The sequence below is a fragment of the Lonchura striata genome, chromosome 9, assembly GCF_050655825.1.
Source record: "Lonchura striata isolate lonStrDom1 chromosome 9, ASM5065582v1, whole genome shotgun sequence".
Lineage (NCBI taxonomy): Eukaryota > Metazoa > Chordata > Aves > Passeriformes > Estrildidae > Lonchura > Lonchura striata.
The window spans coordinates 19,475,314-19,494,607 of NC_140711.1; the positions used below are offsets into that span (position 1 = coordinate 19,475,314).

Below are 19,294 nucleotides of genomic sequence, written 5' to 3' on the forward strand. Positions count from 1 at the left end.
TCTTGAGGCTTTTATTAGTCTTTTTTTTCAAATATATATTTTCCTTTCCTTTAACACATCAGCCCTTTAATAATACGCATCTGAACTTGTATTGTTTCTTAAATGAATTTCAAGTGCCAGCCAGTGTGCATGTAGAGTAAGGTGAGCCCAAACAGCAACAGAAATTAACTGCTGAAGGCATGTTGCTTCTGCTTTGCAGGAAGAATAGTACTTTTTGTTTTGAAGTGTATGATACTATGGTCTGTAATTCTTTCAAGGAACATCACCATTGTTCCCAACACTCTGAGTCTTACTGCCCTGACATCAGAAATTGTGTTTGTAAAATGTTCTTTGCCAATGGCAGGTCCAAGTTAGCTCCTGTTGTAAGCAGGATTAATTCAACTGGGCTTTATTCAGGTTTTTTCTATGGACAAATGTGGTTTTTCTGCTGTGGCTTTGTATAGAGAAAAGCAAAGTGATAGAAAATTCTCTGTTCTCCTCTCTGGTTCACAGGAACAGTTTTTGGGCAAGAGGGAATTTCCCTCTCCACAGAACAGGATAGATGTCACAGCACTTGCAGCTTCTTGCTCCTAAAATGTCTGATAGTAAGATCTAAAGTAATTCTCACACAGTGAGATACAAATAAGAATCCCTTTATATAAGTGAGGGAAATGCCACAAACTTGAAAATACTTTAAAAATCTAGTCTTCAAAAGATCTAGAAGAACAGAACTAAATATGTGTGCAAAGACATGTAGTCCTAATCTTGTCATAAATCAGGATATAAGACTGATCTGCTGGAGCTATACTCACAGTACTCTTCAAGTTAAGCCTTTAACATATTTGATATTACAGCTGAAATACAGATAAATTGTATTGATTTCTTTCCTCCTAAAACTCAGTTGATGGATGTCATTGTGGCTCCTATTTGTAATTGAAAAGAATTCAAAACTGGTTATTTTGCTTTAGAAAACACAATTGTGCACTAAAGTTATCTGTATATCCAGTGTGTTCTAAAGACACCCCATGAGGTTTTCATTTATTGCTTTACCCTGATGTCCTCTATCCTGTGTAGCTACAGAACCTTCTGCAAAACATAGGGAAAAGTAGAAAGTAGTTCTGGCTTTTTGAATTCTGTGTAATTCTGTGTTGAATTACCAAGCATTCATTGCTAAATACTCAAATACATACAGACATGGTGAACTTCTCTGAACAGGCCCATGGTTCATATTCTGCAGTAGCAAATTCAAAGCCTGGAGGTTTCATGGCTTTTCATCTGGTGATGAGCTCATCCATTTCAAGAGTGATACCATAATTGCTCTGTTTTGGTAGAATCCTCTGTGCCAAATGTCAGGGTGGAGGGCTCAGCCTTTGCTGTGGTGGCTTGCAGACTGAGAAGCTGTCAGGGAGCTGTCACTAATGCCAGAAGACCTGGCATTGACATAGAAGTTGTAGTAATAGACTTTGAAGTCTAAGCAGATGACAGATGTTTTGGGCAAACAAAATCAGGCATTAATGTTGGCCTCTTTAAACATCGAGGCAAAAGTTCAAGTACGACCTTGGGATATCTGTTGGTTGTTTAACTGTAAGACCTTTAGAAGGACAGTCTCCTTGTTTAGCTGTCAAAATGCCATCAGGAGATGCCCTTCTCAGAAGATGACTCCCTGCACTGCACTTTATTCTGAATCTTTCGTTCTGGCTCTCAAGGGACCTCTTAAGTAGACCTGACATTCAGGTATTTCATGTTGGACTCTGAATAGCTTAATTTTCTTTTTTGTAAGGATTGGCTTAATTAGACAATAAATATACCCACTAGCTCTGCACTGTGAGGGACAAAATGCAGTACAACAAGCTCTGCCAGGCCAAACCATGTGAGGATTTGCTGCTGCTGCAGAGGAGGGGTTTGTTTGCATCAGCTGCATGTCCTTGCCATAGGAGAGAAGCCCTTAGTATGATGTGCATATATAAGCACCTTAATTACAGTATTGCAAAACATCTGCTATGGATATTGTGAAACAGTTGTAATGAAATTAGTAGCTTAAGGGTTTCATTGAGGTTTTTAATATATTTTAATAGCTTTGCTGTTGTTTGTATTTTTAATAACTTTTTTTATTTCTAGGCTTTAGTACTGCTAAAGGACAGCTTGTTCGTTCCATACTGTATCCAAAGCCAACTGATTTTAAGCTCTACAGAGATGCCTATTTGTTTCTCCTGTCTCTGGTGGTGGTGGCAGGCTTTGGGTTTCTATACACAATTGTCAATAGCATCTTAAATGAGGTATGTTTTCATTTCTGGTCCAGAACTGCCTTATTTTAGAAAAGGGGTGACCATGACTTCCACCACGCTTTAGATGATGAGAAACTATTTGCTTTAAAGTGAAATTTTTTTTGCTCTGTTTTATATCATTTCACTATATTTTATAGTGAAATGAGACAAGGCTACTGAGGATAAAATTCAGCACAGAAGCAGAATTTTAATATCTTACAGAGAAATTTGAGTTTACCTTGGTTTCTCTTGACCCAGTTACTAGATTTTTATCTTTGTTATATGTTAGGTTACCATCTGACTTATATACAGTGGAAGAAATAGGATACAGCACATCTAAAACATGCTGCAGGCAAAAAAAATCCTTATCAAGGAATAACCTGATAGCTGTTAAGTTTTTTGGGTGGTTTTTTTTTTTTTCTCTCAAAGATTTTTACATTATTCAGCTAATGTTTTAAAGTAATATATTTCCAGGGAGAAAAGTGCAAATTTGAAGTTAAGGGTTTTGCATAATTTAGGACTGGATTATTGTGGTTGCTGATGGTGGGTGAAGATTGTGCTAAATTTCTGGGCAATCCAGAACACACTGTACTGGGGAAAACAACGTGTGGGTTTTGCTCTTGGTAACACGTCAGTGGGATAGTGAATCTGTAAGCAGTGAGTTCTTGTTCATTAACTCTGACCTCTGTTGCAGGTTCCAGCTCCTACCATCATCATCGAGTCTCTTGACATTATCACTATCACGGTGCCTCCGGCACTCCCTGCTGCTATGACTGCTGGCATCGTTTATGCACAAAGGAGGTTGAAAAAAATTGGCATCTTCTGCATCAGCCCACAAAGGATAAATATTTGTGGCCAGCTGAATCTTGTGTGTTTTGATAAGGTTAGGTGAATTTTGAAACCTTGCTGCCTGGAGGGGTATTGTCTTAGAAAAGGGAGTTTGTATAGACAAAAAGGGAAAACTCATTATTTTTCATGTAAGTTAGATGATTTGTGATATGTTAGCTTCTGGGTATTTGGTATTTATCATCTGTTAATTCTCTAATTTAATCTTCTCTAAAAAGTTGTTGTAATTGAGCTGCTTTCTTATCTCAAGACTCCCAAGTCCCAACTTACTAGCTGCACCTCAGAAATGTGAGTGTTGAGGCTTATTAAGAACTTTTTTTAGCACACAAGCTTCTGAAAAACTCAAGCGTGAAGTCAGACTTTCTCTCACTTTCATTCATTTCAATAAAAAGCTGAGAAGTGTATTTTGTTATTATTTGTTAACCAAACATGAGTAAAAGACAGTCATGCTGCTAGCCAGAATTCTTTCCTTTTGGCTATTTCCTAGATAAAATTTATTTTCCTCCTTAGATTTTATATCAAATATAAGTGTAATGCTAACCATATTATTTCAGCTGTATGTACATTTCAGTTGCTGTTTTAACTATGTAAGATAGTACTAATGGTTTAATACCATTTAGTACCATTTCCATTGTCCCCAGGCCCTGTATGTTGAGATGAAGTGCTGTCATCTTTGGATTTTAAGGGTCTGTTTCATTTGTCCTGTCTCCAGTGAGGAGCGTGACTGCTTTGAATGTTTTTGAAAGTTATTTAACAGGTTTGGAATTTAATTACTAGCAAAAACCAAGGGTGATCTATTTTCTGTCACAAAGTCTTGATTTGTATGTGAAAACAAAAGAAAATATATTGTTCATATTAATTTGCTTAAATAGCTGTTAATTTTTGCTTTGCTGGAAGATAATTTGTTTCCAAAGGCTTTTTCTTCATGCTGTGCTGTTGGTCTCTTTTGCAGACTGGCACACTTACTGAGGATGGCTTGGATCTTTGGGGAATTCAGCGGGTGGAAAATGCTCGGTAAGGATGAACTCAGGGCTATATGTTTACATTTCTGTAATGTGCTGTAGTAATGCCACTTAAACTGTGGTTTAGGTGTAGTGGAAGTTACAACTCCACAGCAAAGCTGAAATAGAATTTTATTAGAGTCTGAGACCTCATCATGGTCATACTGCAAAACTGTTGCAGATACTGTTGCATGCTTCTTTAATCCTCTCCTCCTAAGTGATGACTTTTCGGGCTGCTAACATGAATTAGCTTAGCTAATTAAGTTAAGTATTAAGTGATAAGAGGGCTTTGTAGGAGAGATCAAGCTAGACATGGAAGAAATGAACACTGAGTGTTTGAAGGAGGAAGAAGTTGTGATAGCTTCTGAAGATTCCAGCCCAGAGACTTAATTTATTTTCTGCGATGTGTGAAAATACAAGTGAAGGGACTTGTGCAGTCAATTTTCTTCTGTTAATCTAAACAAACCTTTTGAAGTGGCTCATAATAAATAATTATAGTGCTAAGTATGTTATTACTTCATTGTTTCAGTTTCCTTTTGCCGGAAGAGAGGGCTTGCAGTGAGAGCTTGCTGAAGTCAGAGTTTGTTGCTTGCATGGCAACTTGTCATTCCCTTACAAAAATTGAAGGGGTGCTTTCTGGGGATCCACTTGATTTGAAGATGTTTGAAGCAATAGGATGGGTAAGTGCCTTTTTTTCCTTGAATATTGCATTACGTGCAAGTCAAAGTTAATGAATGTATAAATTAGTTGATTTTTTTTAATACAGATTTTAGAAGAAGCAACTGAAGAGGAAACAGCCCTTCATAATCGAATCATGCCAACAGTGGTTCGACCTTCAAAACAACTTTCCCCAGAATCCAAGCAAGCAACAGATCAAGAAATGGTATAAAAACTCAAAACAATTGATATGAGTTAAAGAAACACATTTTACTGTATGCTGAGTTTCTGGCTGATAAAATTAAAATGGGATCAGAACTGTGAGAGTTTTGATGGTAAAGTTATAACAAACATGTTTAAACCATGTTGTTGAAGGTAGTGATTCAGTGTATGCTCCTTCCAAGGTGAGCAAACTGAGTGTCAGCATTATTGCCTTTACAGATTGGTTATGAAGTACAGTAATGCTTTTTGAGCTTATGCCTTTTAATATTGGTATGATACCAAATTCTTAGGGTTTAATGAAATGCTTAGGTGTGCTCACCTTGCAGTTTCAGTTAAAACAATAATTTGTTAATGTCACTGTGAAGCGTGAAATTCTTGCCACTCTTGTACTTTAGAGATAATATTAAATGCTGAGTAAAAATAACAAAATGTACTTAGCAAATTAAAAGTTTCTTCTAGCTATATTTTGAAGTATTTAAAAATATTTCACAAAGGGAAATTTTAAGCATGTGAGTATCTGTATTATCACAGAGTAGGGTAGTGGGAGGGTATAACAAGTCAGGACATTTGTATGAGTTGTGTTTTATAGTAGGTAGAACTGTCTTTCTTTTGTTCAGAGCTCAGTGTACGTGCACAACAGTAATTTCTGTGCAGTAGTTGACATCTGAACATTCTTGAAACTTAGTACATTATTTTTTGGAGGGATATACTTAATAATCATGTCCTCATTCTCAAACAGCATAGTACTTAGCCATTTACAAAAGCTAAACAAACAGTTTGGACTGTGAAAGGTCTTGGAAATTCTAATTGAGAAATCAAGAAATCTACTGTGTCTCACTTAAAGTAAAGGATACTAAACAGATGCAGTGTATTTACAGTCAGCTTTTATGAAATCCATTGAAAATAAAATATGTCTTGATACAAAGAATGCTGTACAGGTTAGTTTACTGATTCATGTTGAAATAGTTTGTAGCTGAAGAAATATTTTAAATTGATATTTAGAGTGGCTGTATCTTTTTTTTTTTTCAGGAATTGTTTGAGCTGTCGGTAAGTATACATTTTCATTTGGCACATACCTATTTTTCTTAAGATGCATGTGGATGTAACCCTTTTTTTCCTTCCTTTCTTCCTTCCTGTATGACACAGACTGGGTATGAAATTGGAATAGTGCGCCAGTTTCCATTTTCCTCAGTGTTGCAGCGCATGTGTGTAATAGCAAGGGTTCTAGGGGAAAAGAGAATGGATGCTTACATGAAAGGTGCCCCAGAAGTGATTGCCAGCTTGTGTAAGCAGGAAACAGGTAAAGGAGCAAATTGTTTTTATTTCGTCTATAGCTGAGCTGAAATATGAATATTTTAGTAACTGAAAACTTGATCTTTTTAAAGTTCCTGTTGACTTTGAGCATGTCCTGGAAGAATACACTAAGCAGGGTTTCCGAGTTATTGCTCTTGCTCACAGAAAACTGGAGTCTAAGCTTACGTGGCACAAAGTCCAGACTATTAGCAGGTAAGAATGACTTCACTTTTTTATTAAGAAACAGACTTTAAAAGCTGCATGTTTTGAATTAATATATAATTTGTATTTTTGTTTAAATCAATTACTGTTCTTCTTTAGCTTTTTTTCTGTCTTGGCATACATAGTTCTCTACATCCTTTAGTTGTGCCCTGGACACACAAGACAAGGAAGTTTTTTTCTGCAGTGAAGTGAATTCAGAGGATGTGCTTTAAGCTGTAAATTAACTGGAATATTATTTTCATGATGTCTAATTGACATTATTGTGGTGGAAAACCTCGTTTGATTTCTTTACTTGCACATCCTTATATCATCTGTTTTTATTAAGGATAATGGCAAGTAGTGGAAATCCTCCTAAGCATGTTTGATGCAGTTTCTTTGTCTCCTAAAGGCAGCATGTCTATTCTCATTGCAGAGGTTTGAAAGGTAGAAAGGTTTTTTCCTTCAAAGAGTAGTAACCCCTGTGAATTATTTTGCAGCTGAGCCTAGTTTTGTGGATAGTGTCATCTTTCCCACAGTGCTTGAATGTGTAGCACAGCTATGAAAGTGCCAGCTTTGACTGTGTTCTTTTGTATCAGCCCTGTGTGCAAGGTGAACATTTGGCATAGCAGAGAAATGAGTTTTCCAGTTTCAGGTGTGAAAGTCTACAACAGCAGTGGAATACCCAAGACCTGTAAATACACTAACTTTTTAATGGAAACCAAAGGGAATTTGTTTCTCCGCCTAATTAGCTAGCGCCTGTTAATCTTACATGCCTTTGTAACAATGTGGTAGCATTTATGTTAAGGTTCAGCTAATCTGGAAAATAGAGATGTGCACTCTAAACATATCTTAATACTTGGCCTGTGAATGCAGTTAGTTCCAGAGCAGGTTTTCTAACCATAACCTATTTGAGACTATAATTTCTTTTAGAAAGCATTCTGGTGGGAGAAACTGAAAATTGTGCTTGAGAGGAAACAATATTTTCTCACACTGATTTTGAGTTTAAAAAAGGGAAATAAATATAAATTATTGTGATATCTTTCACATCACTTTTTTTATAAAGCAAATTACTTCATGGTTAAAAATACACATTCCTCTTTACTTTGATAAGTAGAAAATCAGGCTTTTAAAGCTACATCTAATAATTGTAAATCTTAAAATCTTCTCTTCCTTGTCTCTTTTTCATCATAGAGATACTATTGAAAGCAACATGGATTTTATGGGGTTAATTATAATGCAAAACAAGTTAAAGCAAGAAACCCCTGCTGTACTTGAAGATTTGCATAAAGCCAACATTCGCACTGTCATGGTTACAGGTTAGCATGTAAACATTGATACTCCAAGATACATCTCCTTCTGGTCTTGTTTTAATTATGTGTATGAAGTCAAATTTTAGTGTTGGCGGGTTTACACTGTGTTTATAGCAACAGGGGAGTTTAGAAACTTGTGAAAATATTCAGACTCCAATTCTTTTTCTTTTTGGGTGCACGTTGCTTTGGTAAGTTGGAGAAACCAGCAGAGGTTTTAATTCCGCTTCATAGTTTTTAGTCCCTAGCTCCAAGTATAAGCTACTTGATACTGAATTGGAGGATGAAAACACTTAGAAGTCTTCCAAATGAGGCTAAGTGGAAGTCCTAGTCTAATTTTGTAACTGAACTTGCAATATGTGTTTGCTTTTTAAATCACAGGTGTTGTGATTTTGGAATGTTTTGCTAGGCTAACAATACAGCTCTGTGTTTGCATGTTCTGTGACTGTAAAAAGTAGTATTTTAAATGGCTGCCTATTTTCTGCCTGATTTTCCATATACACGAAGATTTGGTCAATAAGATATCTTTATAGCTCCAATATAGCTGAAATTTCTAGAGGAGGGGGTTTACCTGGTAGGCTTTGAATGTTGTCTGTAGGCTTGGTTTGCTCTGAGGCTGGCACTGGTATGTGGGCAGTCCTCCTCATAGTTCTCTACAGGCTTGTTAGCTTTTCTCTTACAGGGACTATCAACGTATGATCTTAATGTTTTTCTGACTGAAACCCTCTTAAATGCAATTGTTTAACAGGGGACAACATGTTAACTGCTATCTCTGTGGCCAGAGACTGTGGAATGATTCTACCTCAGGATAAGGTCATTATTGCTGAAGCACTACCTCCAAAGGATGGGCAGGCTGCCAGGATCAACTGGCATTATGCAGATACCCTCGCAAAATGCACTAGTTCATCACCAGCCATAAACTCAGAGGTAATATGACCATATTATGTATATATATTAGAATGTGAGCTGTTAGTTTTACTGTTCTTTTTATGTTATTCCATTAAATAGTAAATCTTCAGTTAAGTGTCAGTTCAGAATTGATATACTGCTTAACTTTCAGATCTTCAAATCCCAAAGACTAGTAAAGCAGCTGGAGGAGGTAGTTTTTCAGCTGTGATATGACATTGGACATTTTACTTGACAGGGTTTTTTCCCCAACATTTCAATCTGTCAGAATTTCTCTATCTGCTTGTAGTTGAAACATTAAACTACATTTTCCTAGTAATATGTGTTTTTATTGTATGAGGTTTTTTTTTTTCAAGTGATCTTCATATAAATGTAGTCTTGTGTAGGATCCCTAGGATTACTCCTCTGAGTATTAGCTTGAAATGGCAAGGTATCTGTGTAAATCCATTACAGCTAGAGCATTAAACTACTTTTGATAGGATATTCCAGTTAAATTGGTCCATGAAAGCCTTGAGGATCTCCAGATGACAAAATACCATTTTGCAATGAATGGGAAGTCATTTGCAGTGATTTTGGAGCATTTTCAGGACCTGGTACCCAAGGTGAGCATTTTACTTGAGTATAGGCACTTTCAAAGGTGAAGAGACTTTGCCCTGTGAGCATTAAGAACTCTTCTGTCTTGCAGCTCGTGCTACACGGCACTGTGTTTGCTCGCATGGCACCTGATCAGAAAACTCAGCTGGTGGAAGCTTTACAAAATGTAGAGTAAGTATTTGCTTAAGCGTAGAAAGTGAGAGGGTTGAATGTCTTTGGTGGGATAGGAGACAAAAATTCTGTATGCTGCTAGCTGTTTTGTCTAAAGAAAAATGCTGGGCTGAGAGAACTCCTTGTGTTGGTAGGTCAGCCTGTTAGCTAATCTACTAGAATGAGAATAGTACCATCTGCTGGCGAGTTCAGAAAGGTTCAGACTTTTCATGAAGTTTTAAGTAAGGAATATGTGCATAAACTGACTAACATGTTTTATAAATGCAGTTGCTTGGCTTACAAAGCAAACCCATCAGATGTCTTCTGTGTATTACAGAAGTATTATCAGGATGACTTCTGTTTACATTGGTCAGTATGTGACTGTTGGTGTTAGGCCTTGCAGCTTTAAAAATACTACAGAAGTGTCATTGCCTAGAGCAAAGATTCTTTAGACCACATTGGGATGATAGAGAGCAATTAACCATTATTGCTTTGATTGACCTGTTACTGTTGTGTTACTTTTCTGTCTACTTCCCTATATGTATAACAGCAACAGTAATTTATTTCAGCATTAATGATCACCCATTGTTATGCAAACCCTGAATAATTCAAAGTAATATAGAAGTAATTAATGAAATAAGCTAAATGGACCATGGTTGGAGAATGGTACAGAATGCTGATATCTGTTTGCTTTTTATAGTTACTATGTGGGCATGTGTGGAGATGGAGCAAATGACTGTGGGGTAAGTATATTTTTATTTTCCATACAGAACCATTCAGTTAAATTGTACAGCTGTAGGAAAGTTCTAAAATGATTTCTATTTCAATGTTATTTGGCAGGCACTAAAGAGGGCACATGGTGGTATATCTCTGTCTGAACTTGAGGCTTCTGTGGCATCACCATTTACTTCCAGGACACCCAGTATTTCCTGTGTGCCAAAGCTGATCAGGTAATGCCACTGACTGTGGATTTAAATGTGTCTGTGTAACTTATTTTGCATGCTTCCTTTTAGTATATATTTGATGCTGCAGGAAACCGGTGTAAATTACAGAACAATGCATACACTTCAGTGGTTCTGTTTCTTTACTGTAGATACTCTGAGTAAAACCCTGCCATACCATGATTTACTATTTTATTGTAAAATCTTTTGTCCATTTAAAGTTAATTTTTCAAAGCATGACTAAGCTTCTACACATTAGTCTCTAATTTTGTCTTAGTCACTGGTAGCTTCCATAAAGGCTGTGTGTAATTGAAAGCAGTAAAAATCTTCAGATAATGGCTCAGCACTATAAAAAGTAGAAGACAAATTCTCTAAATAGCATTTGACCCTATTTTTTGACTCTAGAACTGGGACTTAGGTAATGATTTTGGATAAAGTTCAGCCAAAGAAGAATCAAGGGGTCTGTGGGGAGCTAATGAAGTAATGCATTATCAGAAACATTTCTGAGGTCAGCAGCTCTGTGGCTGTGTGTTTATTCCGTCCATGCAGTAAACTAATGCTTCATAGATGCTTGTGTAAAAAGACTTTAATTTTAAAACCTCTGTTGAAAAACCACATGAAGTCCAAAGAGGACTGAAGTTAGGTGGTGGCTGAGTTCAGAAGACATGCCCACAACTTTGATGTTGAGGGTAGTGTACCATTCTGACTCGTTTCTCTCATGTCTGTAGCCTAATGTCCCTCAAATTAGGTGTGTTTAATTGCAGCAAACATTTTGGTAGGCAGAACTTAACTGCTTGCACAGAAAGCTTTGTAGTTACATGATTGCATCTGTTTTGACAGGGAAGGCCGTGCTGCTTTAGTAACTTCCTTCTGTGTGTTTAAATTCATGGCATTATACAGCATCATCCAGTACATCACTGTTACTTTGCTGTATTCTGTAAGTATTCTGTAAATACCTATGCAGTGTCAACACAATTCAGAGATTTGAAAGTTGATATTTAATACAAATTATTGCAAGTCCCTTTGAGTACAACATATTCATTCAAAAATATGTTTAGACTGAAAGTGTTGCTAGTATTTTGGGGTTTTTTTTCATATTAACTGTACAAAATACATGGTAATATCTTTTTAGAAAAGGCAATAACCAGTGGCTGTGAAAAGAAAAGTCTCTACAGTGAGAAGACCAAATAAGCATGCATACAAAGCAAAAATACAGGTTTCAATTATTTAAAAACTTTCAGCATTTTGAAATAGCCTAACTTATTTTGAAGAGCAATGCATTCCTTTTATGTTAGAATTGAAAGAAACTGGAATTACTGATTTGGGGAGGAAGCAAAATGGAATATTTCCTGTTAATATGATTGGTTTTATAATAGTGGCATGTAATAGAAATCCTGTATTTTAATTTGTATTCTGAGCAAGTTAAAGGTGCCAAATATTAAAGGACCTTTGAGGTGGAAATTTTGACAGCTTTATGAGTACATAGTAAGGCTATGGTGTTTAAAGAACTGTAGGCCTAAGATGTTACTGCATTGGTATGTAAAATTCAATAATATAATTTTGATTACAAACAAATTTGAACTACAAATAGCTTGTCCATCTTGAAAAGGAAATTGTTTCACACTGTGATACTTCAGGAATTGTTTTGTGAATTGTAGAGTATTCAGAACCCCAGCAGGTAAAAAAGGCCAGTTTGACACGACACTGTCTTGTTTATAGAAGGAAATTCAAATAATTAATTCTGTAAAAGTGTCAGTATAAATTTTTTGTGGTGTGAAGAAATTACCAATGTTTCATTTGTTGTTTCTCTCCAGATCCTGAGCAATTTGGGAGACTTCCAGTTTCTCTTCATTGATTTGGCAATCATTTTGGTGGTTGTCTTCACTAGTGAGTACTGAACTGAATTACCATTGTGGCTTCTGTGAACTACTTTTTGCTTGGTCAGATTTTCTTTAATATCTAATTACATGTGGTTTTAAGAAAACACTGTGACATACAGTGAAGATGTTATGACAATTACATCTGTGCATTCAGAAACCCAAACCACCACCGAGTACTGAATTAGATTAATCTGAAATTTGTGGAATGTCGTCAAGCAAGAAGCAGGTTGTGAGCTTGATCTTGGGGAACTAAGTCTTCACAGTACAGGAAGCCAATTTTGCAATCAAAACAGGAGTTACTGCAATATCATCTTGCTCAAATGTTTTGATTCCTTGCATTCTTACTTTGAACTTCTGTCCACAAAATGTTACACTCAAAGTATTGCCTAGTGTAACATTCAATTTCACATACAAGCCTAGCATTTAATTCATTAGCTAACAGTAGAATTCAGTTTTCAAATTTAATAAAAACATCTTAATTGAAGCAATGGCAGTCCAAAAGTGAGGAGGCAAGCTGTAAGTCCTTGTGCCAGACAAAGGGAATTTGGCCAGACACTACTAATTCCTTAAGTCTGATGGCTGCTACTGTCCCCTGCTGTGCTGTGCTGCTGGGGAACCAGCCTGTAGAAGGCACTGTGGCATTGTTCTAGGGCTCTGTGCTCTTTTCAAAGTGGTTTCACATTTGCAGTTCTGGACTGAATTTTAAAGTGATGTCATGAGCAAGCCATTCATCCCACAGAATGTGAACAGGGTAACTCTTGAAAACCGTAATGATGCAATGTGTCATTTGTTTTTTGTTCTCTCTGCAGTGAGTCTGAACCCTGCTTGGACAGAGCTTGTTGCACGAAGGCCTCCATCAGGTCTTATCTCAGGTCCACTTCTGTGTTCCGTGTTGTCCCAGATCATCATCTGCCTTGCTTTCCAAACCTTGGGGTTCTTTTGGGTCAAACAGCAGTCCTGGTACAAGCCTTGGACACCAGACTCTGAGTAAGTGTTTCAGTGGCTCTCTGCAGGATACAGTAGTGATTGGAAAGTTATAGCAATAATGCTGTCTTCTTTTTTGAAGACTTTGAAAATAAAGCTTCTGTATTGCAGCTTATTAGCAATAGTCTGCTGATTTTTTGTGAAAAGCCTAATAATATATGGGAGCTACCCATGGCTGAAAAGCAAAATTGGGTCAGAGTCAGATGGCTTGGTCTAATGACTCTTCAGCTTTGGGACAGCTGAGGTAGAAATTGGAAATTATTCAGATTTATTCTATTTCTTTTATATTATAAAGTTTTGCTTTCCTGTTAGAGTTACAGTAAATCAAATTCATATTTTTGAAAATGAAGAAGTGTTTTAATTTTTTTTTAGATTGCAGTATTTCCGTACCTGTCTCTGAAGTCTGTCTACAATGATTTACAACTGTTTTTAAACAGTTTATGTAGAAAATTTACTAACTGGCGGCATAAAAGAATTTGAAGCTCTGAATTCAAAAAAATTGCTACCTCCCTGCCACAGTTTTGAGTTATTTCTTGCTACCTGTAATATGTTCTCAAGTTTAAGCTTTTTTACTGCTGTAGCAATTTGTTCTGTCATTATTTCTGTAAATAAGTGGACCCTATTTGCTTCTTCTCCATAACTCAGTGTTCGATTTTTTTGTGTTGTAGTGCATGTAATGTGTTGGATGCCTGGAACACCAGCTCTGCACACCATGGGAATGAGACTATTCATGATGAACATTACATTAAAAATTATGAAAACACAACTTTGTTTTTTATATCCAGCTTTCAGTACCTCATAGTGGCAATTGTCTTTTCTAAAGGAAAGCCCTTTAGACAACCATGCTACAAAAATTGTAAGTCCTTTCTTAGTAGATACAGTTCCAAATAAAACTCCTAAGTGACTGTGCACTTGTTGACAATTCTGTTGTGCCACTTCAGAAGCAATAGTGTTGCTAGGATATCATAGTGGAGTTATTCTCTCATAATCACAGCTAGAAATAAGGAAATACTAAACCGTGTGGAGAATTTTGTGTTAATAGTTGTTTAATTTGTAGACGTACACGTGTATGTATATTTCAGCTCCACAAGTGAGCTTGTGAGGAGTCAGGCCCTCTCTCTATGGCTATAAGCACAAGTAATATTGCCCCCATTTTCCTGGAAGGGATTTAGGGGGAGACAGGCAGTAATGAACTCATGATACGTATTACAACTGTCTAAAACTCTTGATTGTGAGATGGTCCAATTAAAATATTTTTTTCTTCTTTTACAGTTCTGTTTGTTTTATCTGTTATAGTTCTTTATGTCTTCATATTTTTCATCATGTTGCATCCTGTTGAACCTATCGACGCATTTCTTGAGGTGAGAGTGAGCAGATCTGTGAGCGTGTCAGCCTCAGGCAGCTGATGGGCTGCCTTTGGGGCAAGTGGGAGCCCTGTAGATCTTTAGCTTCACATCACTGGGTGGGGAAGGGAGACTTTATCCTGCTGAGTCTGTTTTGGATGTGTGTTTACTTCACACGTGTGTTTCTAACCTCTGGCAACTTGTTTCCACAGCTTGTGTGTGTGCCACAGGAGTGGCGCCTAAGAATTGTCATCATTGTTGTTCTAAATGCAGTTGTATCTGTGCTGACAGAGGTAGGAAGATGCTTCTCTTTTAAGTGTTTCTTTTTGCATGGTGCATGTTTGTCTTTTATTTAGGTCACTCTTCACAGCATGCCAGTATGAGTGGCTGCTGTTTTCTTGTTAAGTGTGTATTTCTACAAATGTCCTCGTAAGTGAGATTTAAGGTGTCAAGATTTTATGTGTCTAAAGTTTAATTTAAAAATCTTTTTTATTAAAAGATGGGGGCTGGGAGGAAGTGAAAAGACTTAATAATTCAACTATTTCATATTAAAAGACTCCATTTTTATTTTCTGTGCTGCTTCAGAATAACAACATAGAGAACTATCTAAAATCCTTGGGGGGAGCCCCCCTTCCTTCATTTGGATCATACACATAGCTTATTGTTCAGCGTTATGCAGATCTGTCTGATATCATCAAAGTCCAGAAGTAGAGCTGTTCACACAAATCTGCTTTTTCCATCACTGAGCTTGTCTGAAGTCAATCACTCTGGATGTTGACCTCTTCTGCTGTAATTCCAGAGTTAATATGTGCAGAAACATGCCCTGCCTTTCATCCAGGTTCTTTGTTTTGTTTCCGAGAATCAAAGCTGGACAGATAAATCTTCCAGAAGAAGTCTGGATTCACAGTCAGTTATTTATTTCTGTGGTTAGTTTTTCTCCTTGTTAACTGACGTGTGATTTCCAACCTGAATATGTTTGGGTTTTGGTTGCAGTCATGAGTCACTTTTTTCCTGCAAGATGAAAAGGTCTTCCAACATTATCTAGTGCACACTACAATTATCTGTTTTTACTGTGTAGTATTTTCTACAGCTTCTAATCAGTATTTCCATTACAATGTGAGGGATTGCAGTCAATGTAACCAGCATAATACTTGCTTGGATCATATAATTTTGGTCTTCAAAGAGAACTGCAGCATTAATATTCTGTCCAATTGACATGTTTTTTCCCTTTATTTGTGATCTAGAAAAATTAACTCAAACAAAGGTTGTTTTTTCAGATATTTGAATCAAAATTATCAAGGTTTTGCTTAAAATGTTGTTCCAAATAGAATTTATAAAATACGGTCTTATGTTGCTGCCTATTGGAACATGTTTTTATGTTTTCATGTAGTAGGCAACAACTTGTTTTTCCCAAAATGTGTCAGTAGATACTAATTTTCTTGGCCTCTTGTCGTTGTTGTCAACAAGTTTATCCACTATTTAAGCTCCTGTGCCTTTCTTATGTTGTCCTCTTGCTCTTCCTGTGATGTTTTTCCTTTATGGCCTTGAATTCTTCCGGTTTTGTGGTGTGGTTTTTTTTTTTTTTTTTTTTCATTAGTGAATGCTTAATAGTTTAGGGTTTTTTGACATTTTTTTATTTCTGAAAAGTCAAATTTTATGTATTTTGCCATCTTTACCACTGAAACAAAACAGTTCTTCTGAAGCTTCAGAATTACAGCTTTTTTTGTCTTCTGATAAGATTAAAACAAGCCTAGACAGAAATATTTTCTTTAATTTCAATTTTCAGTCCATTGATAAAGGTTACTGAGAAAAATAAATTTACCATCTGCTTGAAAATTCCTTTGTTCTGCAGGTGATCTTTAACTTTTATAGAATCCGGTGTTGTTTCTGTTCTGGATGTGTAAGGGCTCCAGTAGGAATCTGTACAGGGTGCCATACCATGTATCAGCATGTGGCTCTGGGACAAATGATTCTCCTCTGGTTTAAATACCTGTTCATTAAGTTCCACTTCTGGGCTTTGTTGGTTGTCACATCAGCCTGAAAACTTGTGAATTTCTACTAAACATCACCTAATTAATATAATTACCTGCAGACTGTGTTCTTTCACCCAATGTTTCAAACCTCACCCCACTCTTTCCTGTGGAGATTTGAGTTAGCATCTTGTTTGTACACTTCAGTCATTTAACTTCCATTGCCAAAACTGCAGGGGTGATTTGACACATTTCTTCTAAACAGCATTCCAAATTTGTCTTGTTGCCTGTACTTTGGTAATAAAATAGAAGTATCTACTTCTTTGCACTAATTCTGTAGGCCGTTATGCGTTGTCTTAAACCAAGTTTCTCCCAGTTTGTAAGTGCAAGTTGAATGCTTTGTTATGGCAGACAAGCAGGTGTCCCAACAGAACTGTTGTGTAGCCATCCTCAAATCCCAAACCTTGTTTTACAGTACACACTTCACCTTCCATACCTTGAGCCCACCTCTTGAACTGCATTTGCTCAATTCCAGCTGTGTTACTCTACACTGTCAAGCTTTGGCATGTGGTGCCAGCTCCTTGGGTGCAGTGTGTAGAAATCCCAGGGTATTTCTTTCCTTCACTTCAAGTATAGCTCATTGTCTTTCTATCCTTATGTGCCTGGCTGGATTTTCTGCTCCTTCCACTACAGACCTGTGCCACAGGTCACATTCTGAATATTTGTGAGAGGACACTGGTGGCAGCTCCTTCCATCTTTTAACAAGGTACCCTGTATTTCACCTAGAGTTTGTTCTGCTGAGAGCTATCCCTCAGGAACTGCCACTTTAAGTGTCTCATAATTACAAGATACGTGAGGAATTGGATCTTCCTTACTCACACTTGCCAGTGTGACACTTTTGTGTCACGTTATGATCATATGTAGTTTTGTCATTGCTTCTACAACAGGAGTAGTTTCTGACTGTGGTTGTTTTCTGTTTTCTGAAATGCCCTGAAAAGCTTTTGCTCTTTCCATGTGGGTGCCAGACTAAGTTCTTTCTACCATATGATAGAAAATACTGCACAACAAAGGCAGATCCTAGCAGCTGTTCCTCCTCACCCCTGATGCCTGGTATAGACATGCTTAAACCAGAATGGCTTCAAAAACAAACATCTAACAAGCTGAAGATTTGTTGGCCGATGCTTTATAAAAGCACTATCAAATTCCGTTATTTTATAAAATCATAAGCGTTACAAAAGTCTGACTAATCAGCTCCCCATTTTCAATGGCAGCAGTTAGTCAGATGTTAGAAATGGAATCTGTCCAAGGACCAGAGCTGTAGACTCAAAGTCATGGAAGGTATAGGTTCACACCTGTGTTGTCAGATTTGCTCAAAGCTCCTGAGTCTGCCCATGCATTTGTATGAGAATAACCAGATGTGCTCAACATACTGTTCAAGTTCTGCCCTCTTTTAAAAACCTGGAATTATACATACTACATTTCTTCATTCTTGCTGGTGGCTCAGCTTTGCCACCCCACTGCTACTTTTCTGAGAATGTCCCAGATTTAAAAAAGACTATATAAAAAGCATAGCTCCAAGATGGTTTATGGGGAAGCTGCTCTAAGCACTCATGTCTTCATGTGGTGCTGCATGGGTTTTTAGAATATTGAAACTCATGTATATTTATGTTTTTACCCATATCAATGGATGCGGTTTTAGTCATTGTTTGCTGTTAATTTTAGAGTACATGTTCATATCCCTAAATTTTGTGTGAGCACATTAGAAATGAAAATGTTTATCGCAAAAGTATCGACAAGTAGCATAAACTCTCCGTGTTGCTTGCCACTGGATTAGTTCTGGCTAACACACTGTTTCAGATTTTATTTGTAATGTGCACACTAACAACAAATGATCATTAGTTTCTTTAACTCTTCCCACTCACTGTAATGTCTCACAGAATGTCCTCCTTGATATGATCCTTTGGAAGGTTGTGTTCAATCGAGACAAACAAGGAGACTCTCGACTCACCATACCCCAGCCGCCTCAGGTTGGAGACGAGTATTTTGCTGTCATAATTTGAGTGCATGTGGATTAATTTGGTTTTCTCTCTTATCTATAAGTGTCTGTTGCTTTATCTTTAGCTTAAGTCTGCTTAAATTAGATTTCTGTAATTGGAATATTAAAAGTAAAGGCTTCTGGGTTTATATTTTTTTCTGTATTGACATTAAAGAATTTAGTGTGTGTGCAAGAACTGTGAAGCAAACCTAGAGTATTGCTTTAAGACTTTTCTCACTTCATCTTTAGTTTCCATATTAGTAAATTTTATTTGTGATGCCACAAGTTATTATGCTAGGACTGGGAACATCTTGATTTACTTAGAAGCAATTAAAATAAATTAATTTGGTTTAGAGTTCTAGGTCCTTGTCTGAGAGTAGTAATGTTCAGCATGTACAAATGAAACAAAACAAGATGGCAAATGAAAATACTCTATTACTTCTAAAAGGTTTTTTAGGTGACCATGAATTTTGGTGTGGTCTGCCCCTCTGCTGTTAATGCATGAAGGGAATCTACGTGACTCACATAAAAAACAGCTTTACTTTAAGCCTGTTCACTTATTACTTTTGGCTGATTGTACATTCTTGCTTGCTACAATTATAGTGGTTTGTTTCTCAGCACTAAATTTTATTAAATATATTCACTTCAGATTTACATTTGTCCTTTTGAGGCTGTTGTAGAACAAATTGTTTTGTGGTCACTGAAGAATGGAAACTGTGCT

At 36.8% G+C, this 19,294-nt stretch overlaps 1 protein-coding gene across 8 annotated transcripts in view; it reads left to right on the plus strand.

The window, feature by feature from the left end:
- Positions 1 to 19,294, plus strand: part of ATP13A3 (ATPase 13A3) — a 56,714-nt gene that overhangs the window by 32,165 nt on the left and 5,255 nt on the right. For 7 of the 8 annotated variants that reach the window (XM_021536864.3, XM_021536867.3, XM_021536865.3 and 4 more), the window contains 21 exons: positions 2,098 to 2,255; positions 2,938 to 3,126; positions 4,042 to 4,103; positions 4,620 to 4,770; positions 4,857 to 4,973; positions 5,999 to 6,016; positions 6,116 to 6,269; positions 6,355 to 6,475; positions 7,655 to 7,779; positions 8,519 to 8,697; positions 9,156 to 9,278; positions 9,362 to 9,441; positions 10,121 to 10,163; positions 10,261 to 10,370; positions 11,202 to 11,298; positions 12,176 to 12,248; positions 13,051 to 13,228; positions 13,894 to 14,081; positions 14,498 to 14,586; positions 14,781 to 14,861; positions 18,476 to 18,565. In XM_021536864.3, the coding sequence (XP_021392539.2) occupies positions 2,098 to 2,255; positions 2,938 to 3,126; positions 4,042 to 4,103; positions 4,620 to 4,770; positions 4,857 to 4,973; positions 5,999 to 6,016; positions 6,116 to 6,269; positions 6,355 to 6,475; positions 7,655 to 7,779; positions 8,519 to 8,697; positions 9,156 to 9,278; positions 9,362 to 9,441; positions 10,121 to 10,163; positions 10,261 to 10,370; positions 11,202 to 11,298; positions 12,176 to 12,248; positions 13,051 to 13,228; positions 13,894 to 14,081; positions 14,498 to 14,586; positions 14,781 to 14,861; positions 18,476 to 18,565 (2,426 nt within the window). The remainder of the gene's footprint in view (positions 1 to 2,097; positions 2,256 to 2,937; positions 3,127 to 4,041; positions 4,104 to 4,619; positions 4,771 to 4,856; positions 4,974 to 5,998; positions 6,017 to 6,115; positions 6,270 to 6,354; positions 6,476 to 7,654; positions 7,780 to 8,518; positions 8,698 to 9,155; positions 9,279 to 9,361; positions 9,442 to 10,120; positions 10,164 to 10,260; positions 10,371 to 11,201; positions 11,299 to 12,175; positions 12,249 to 13,050; positions 13,229 to 13,893; positions 14,082 to 14,497; positions 14,587 to 14,780; positions 14,862 to 18,475; positions 18,566 to 19,294) is intronic. The other variant, XM_085587760.1, reaches the window with a different exon arrangement.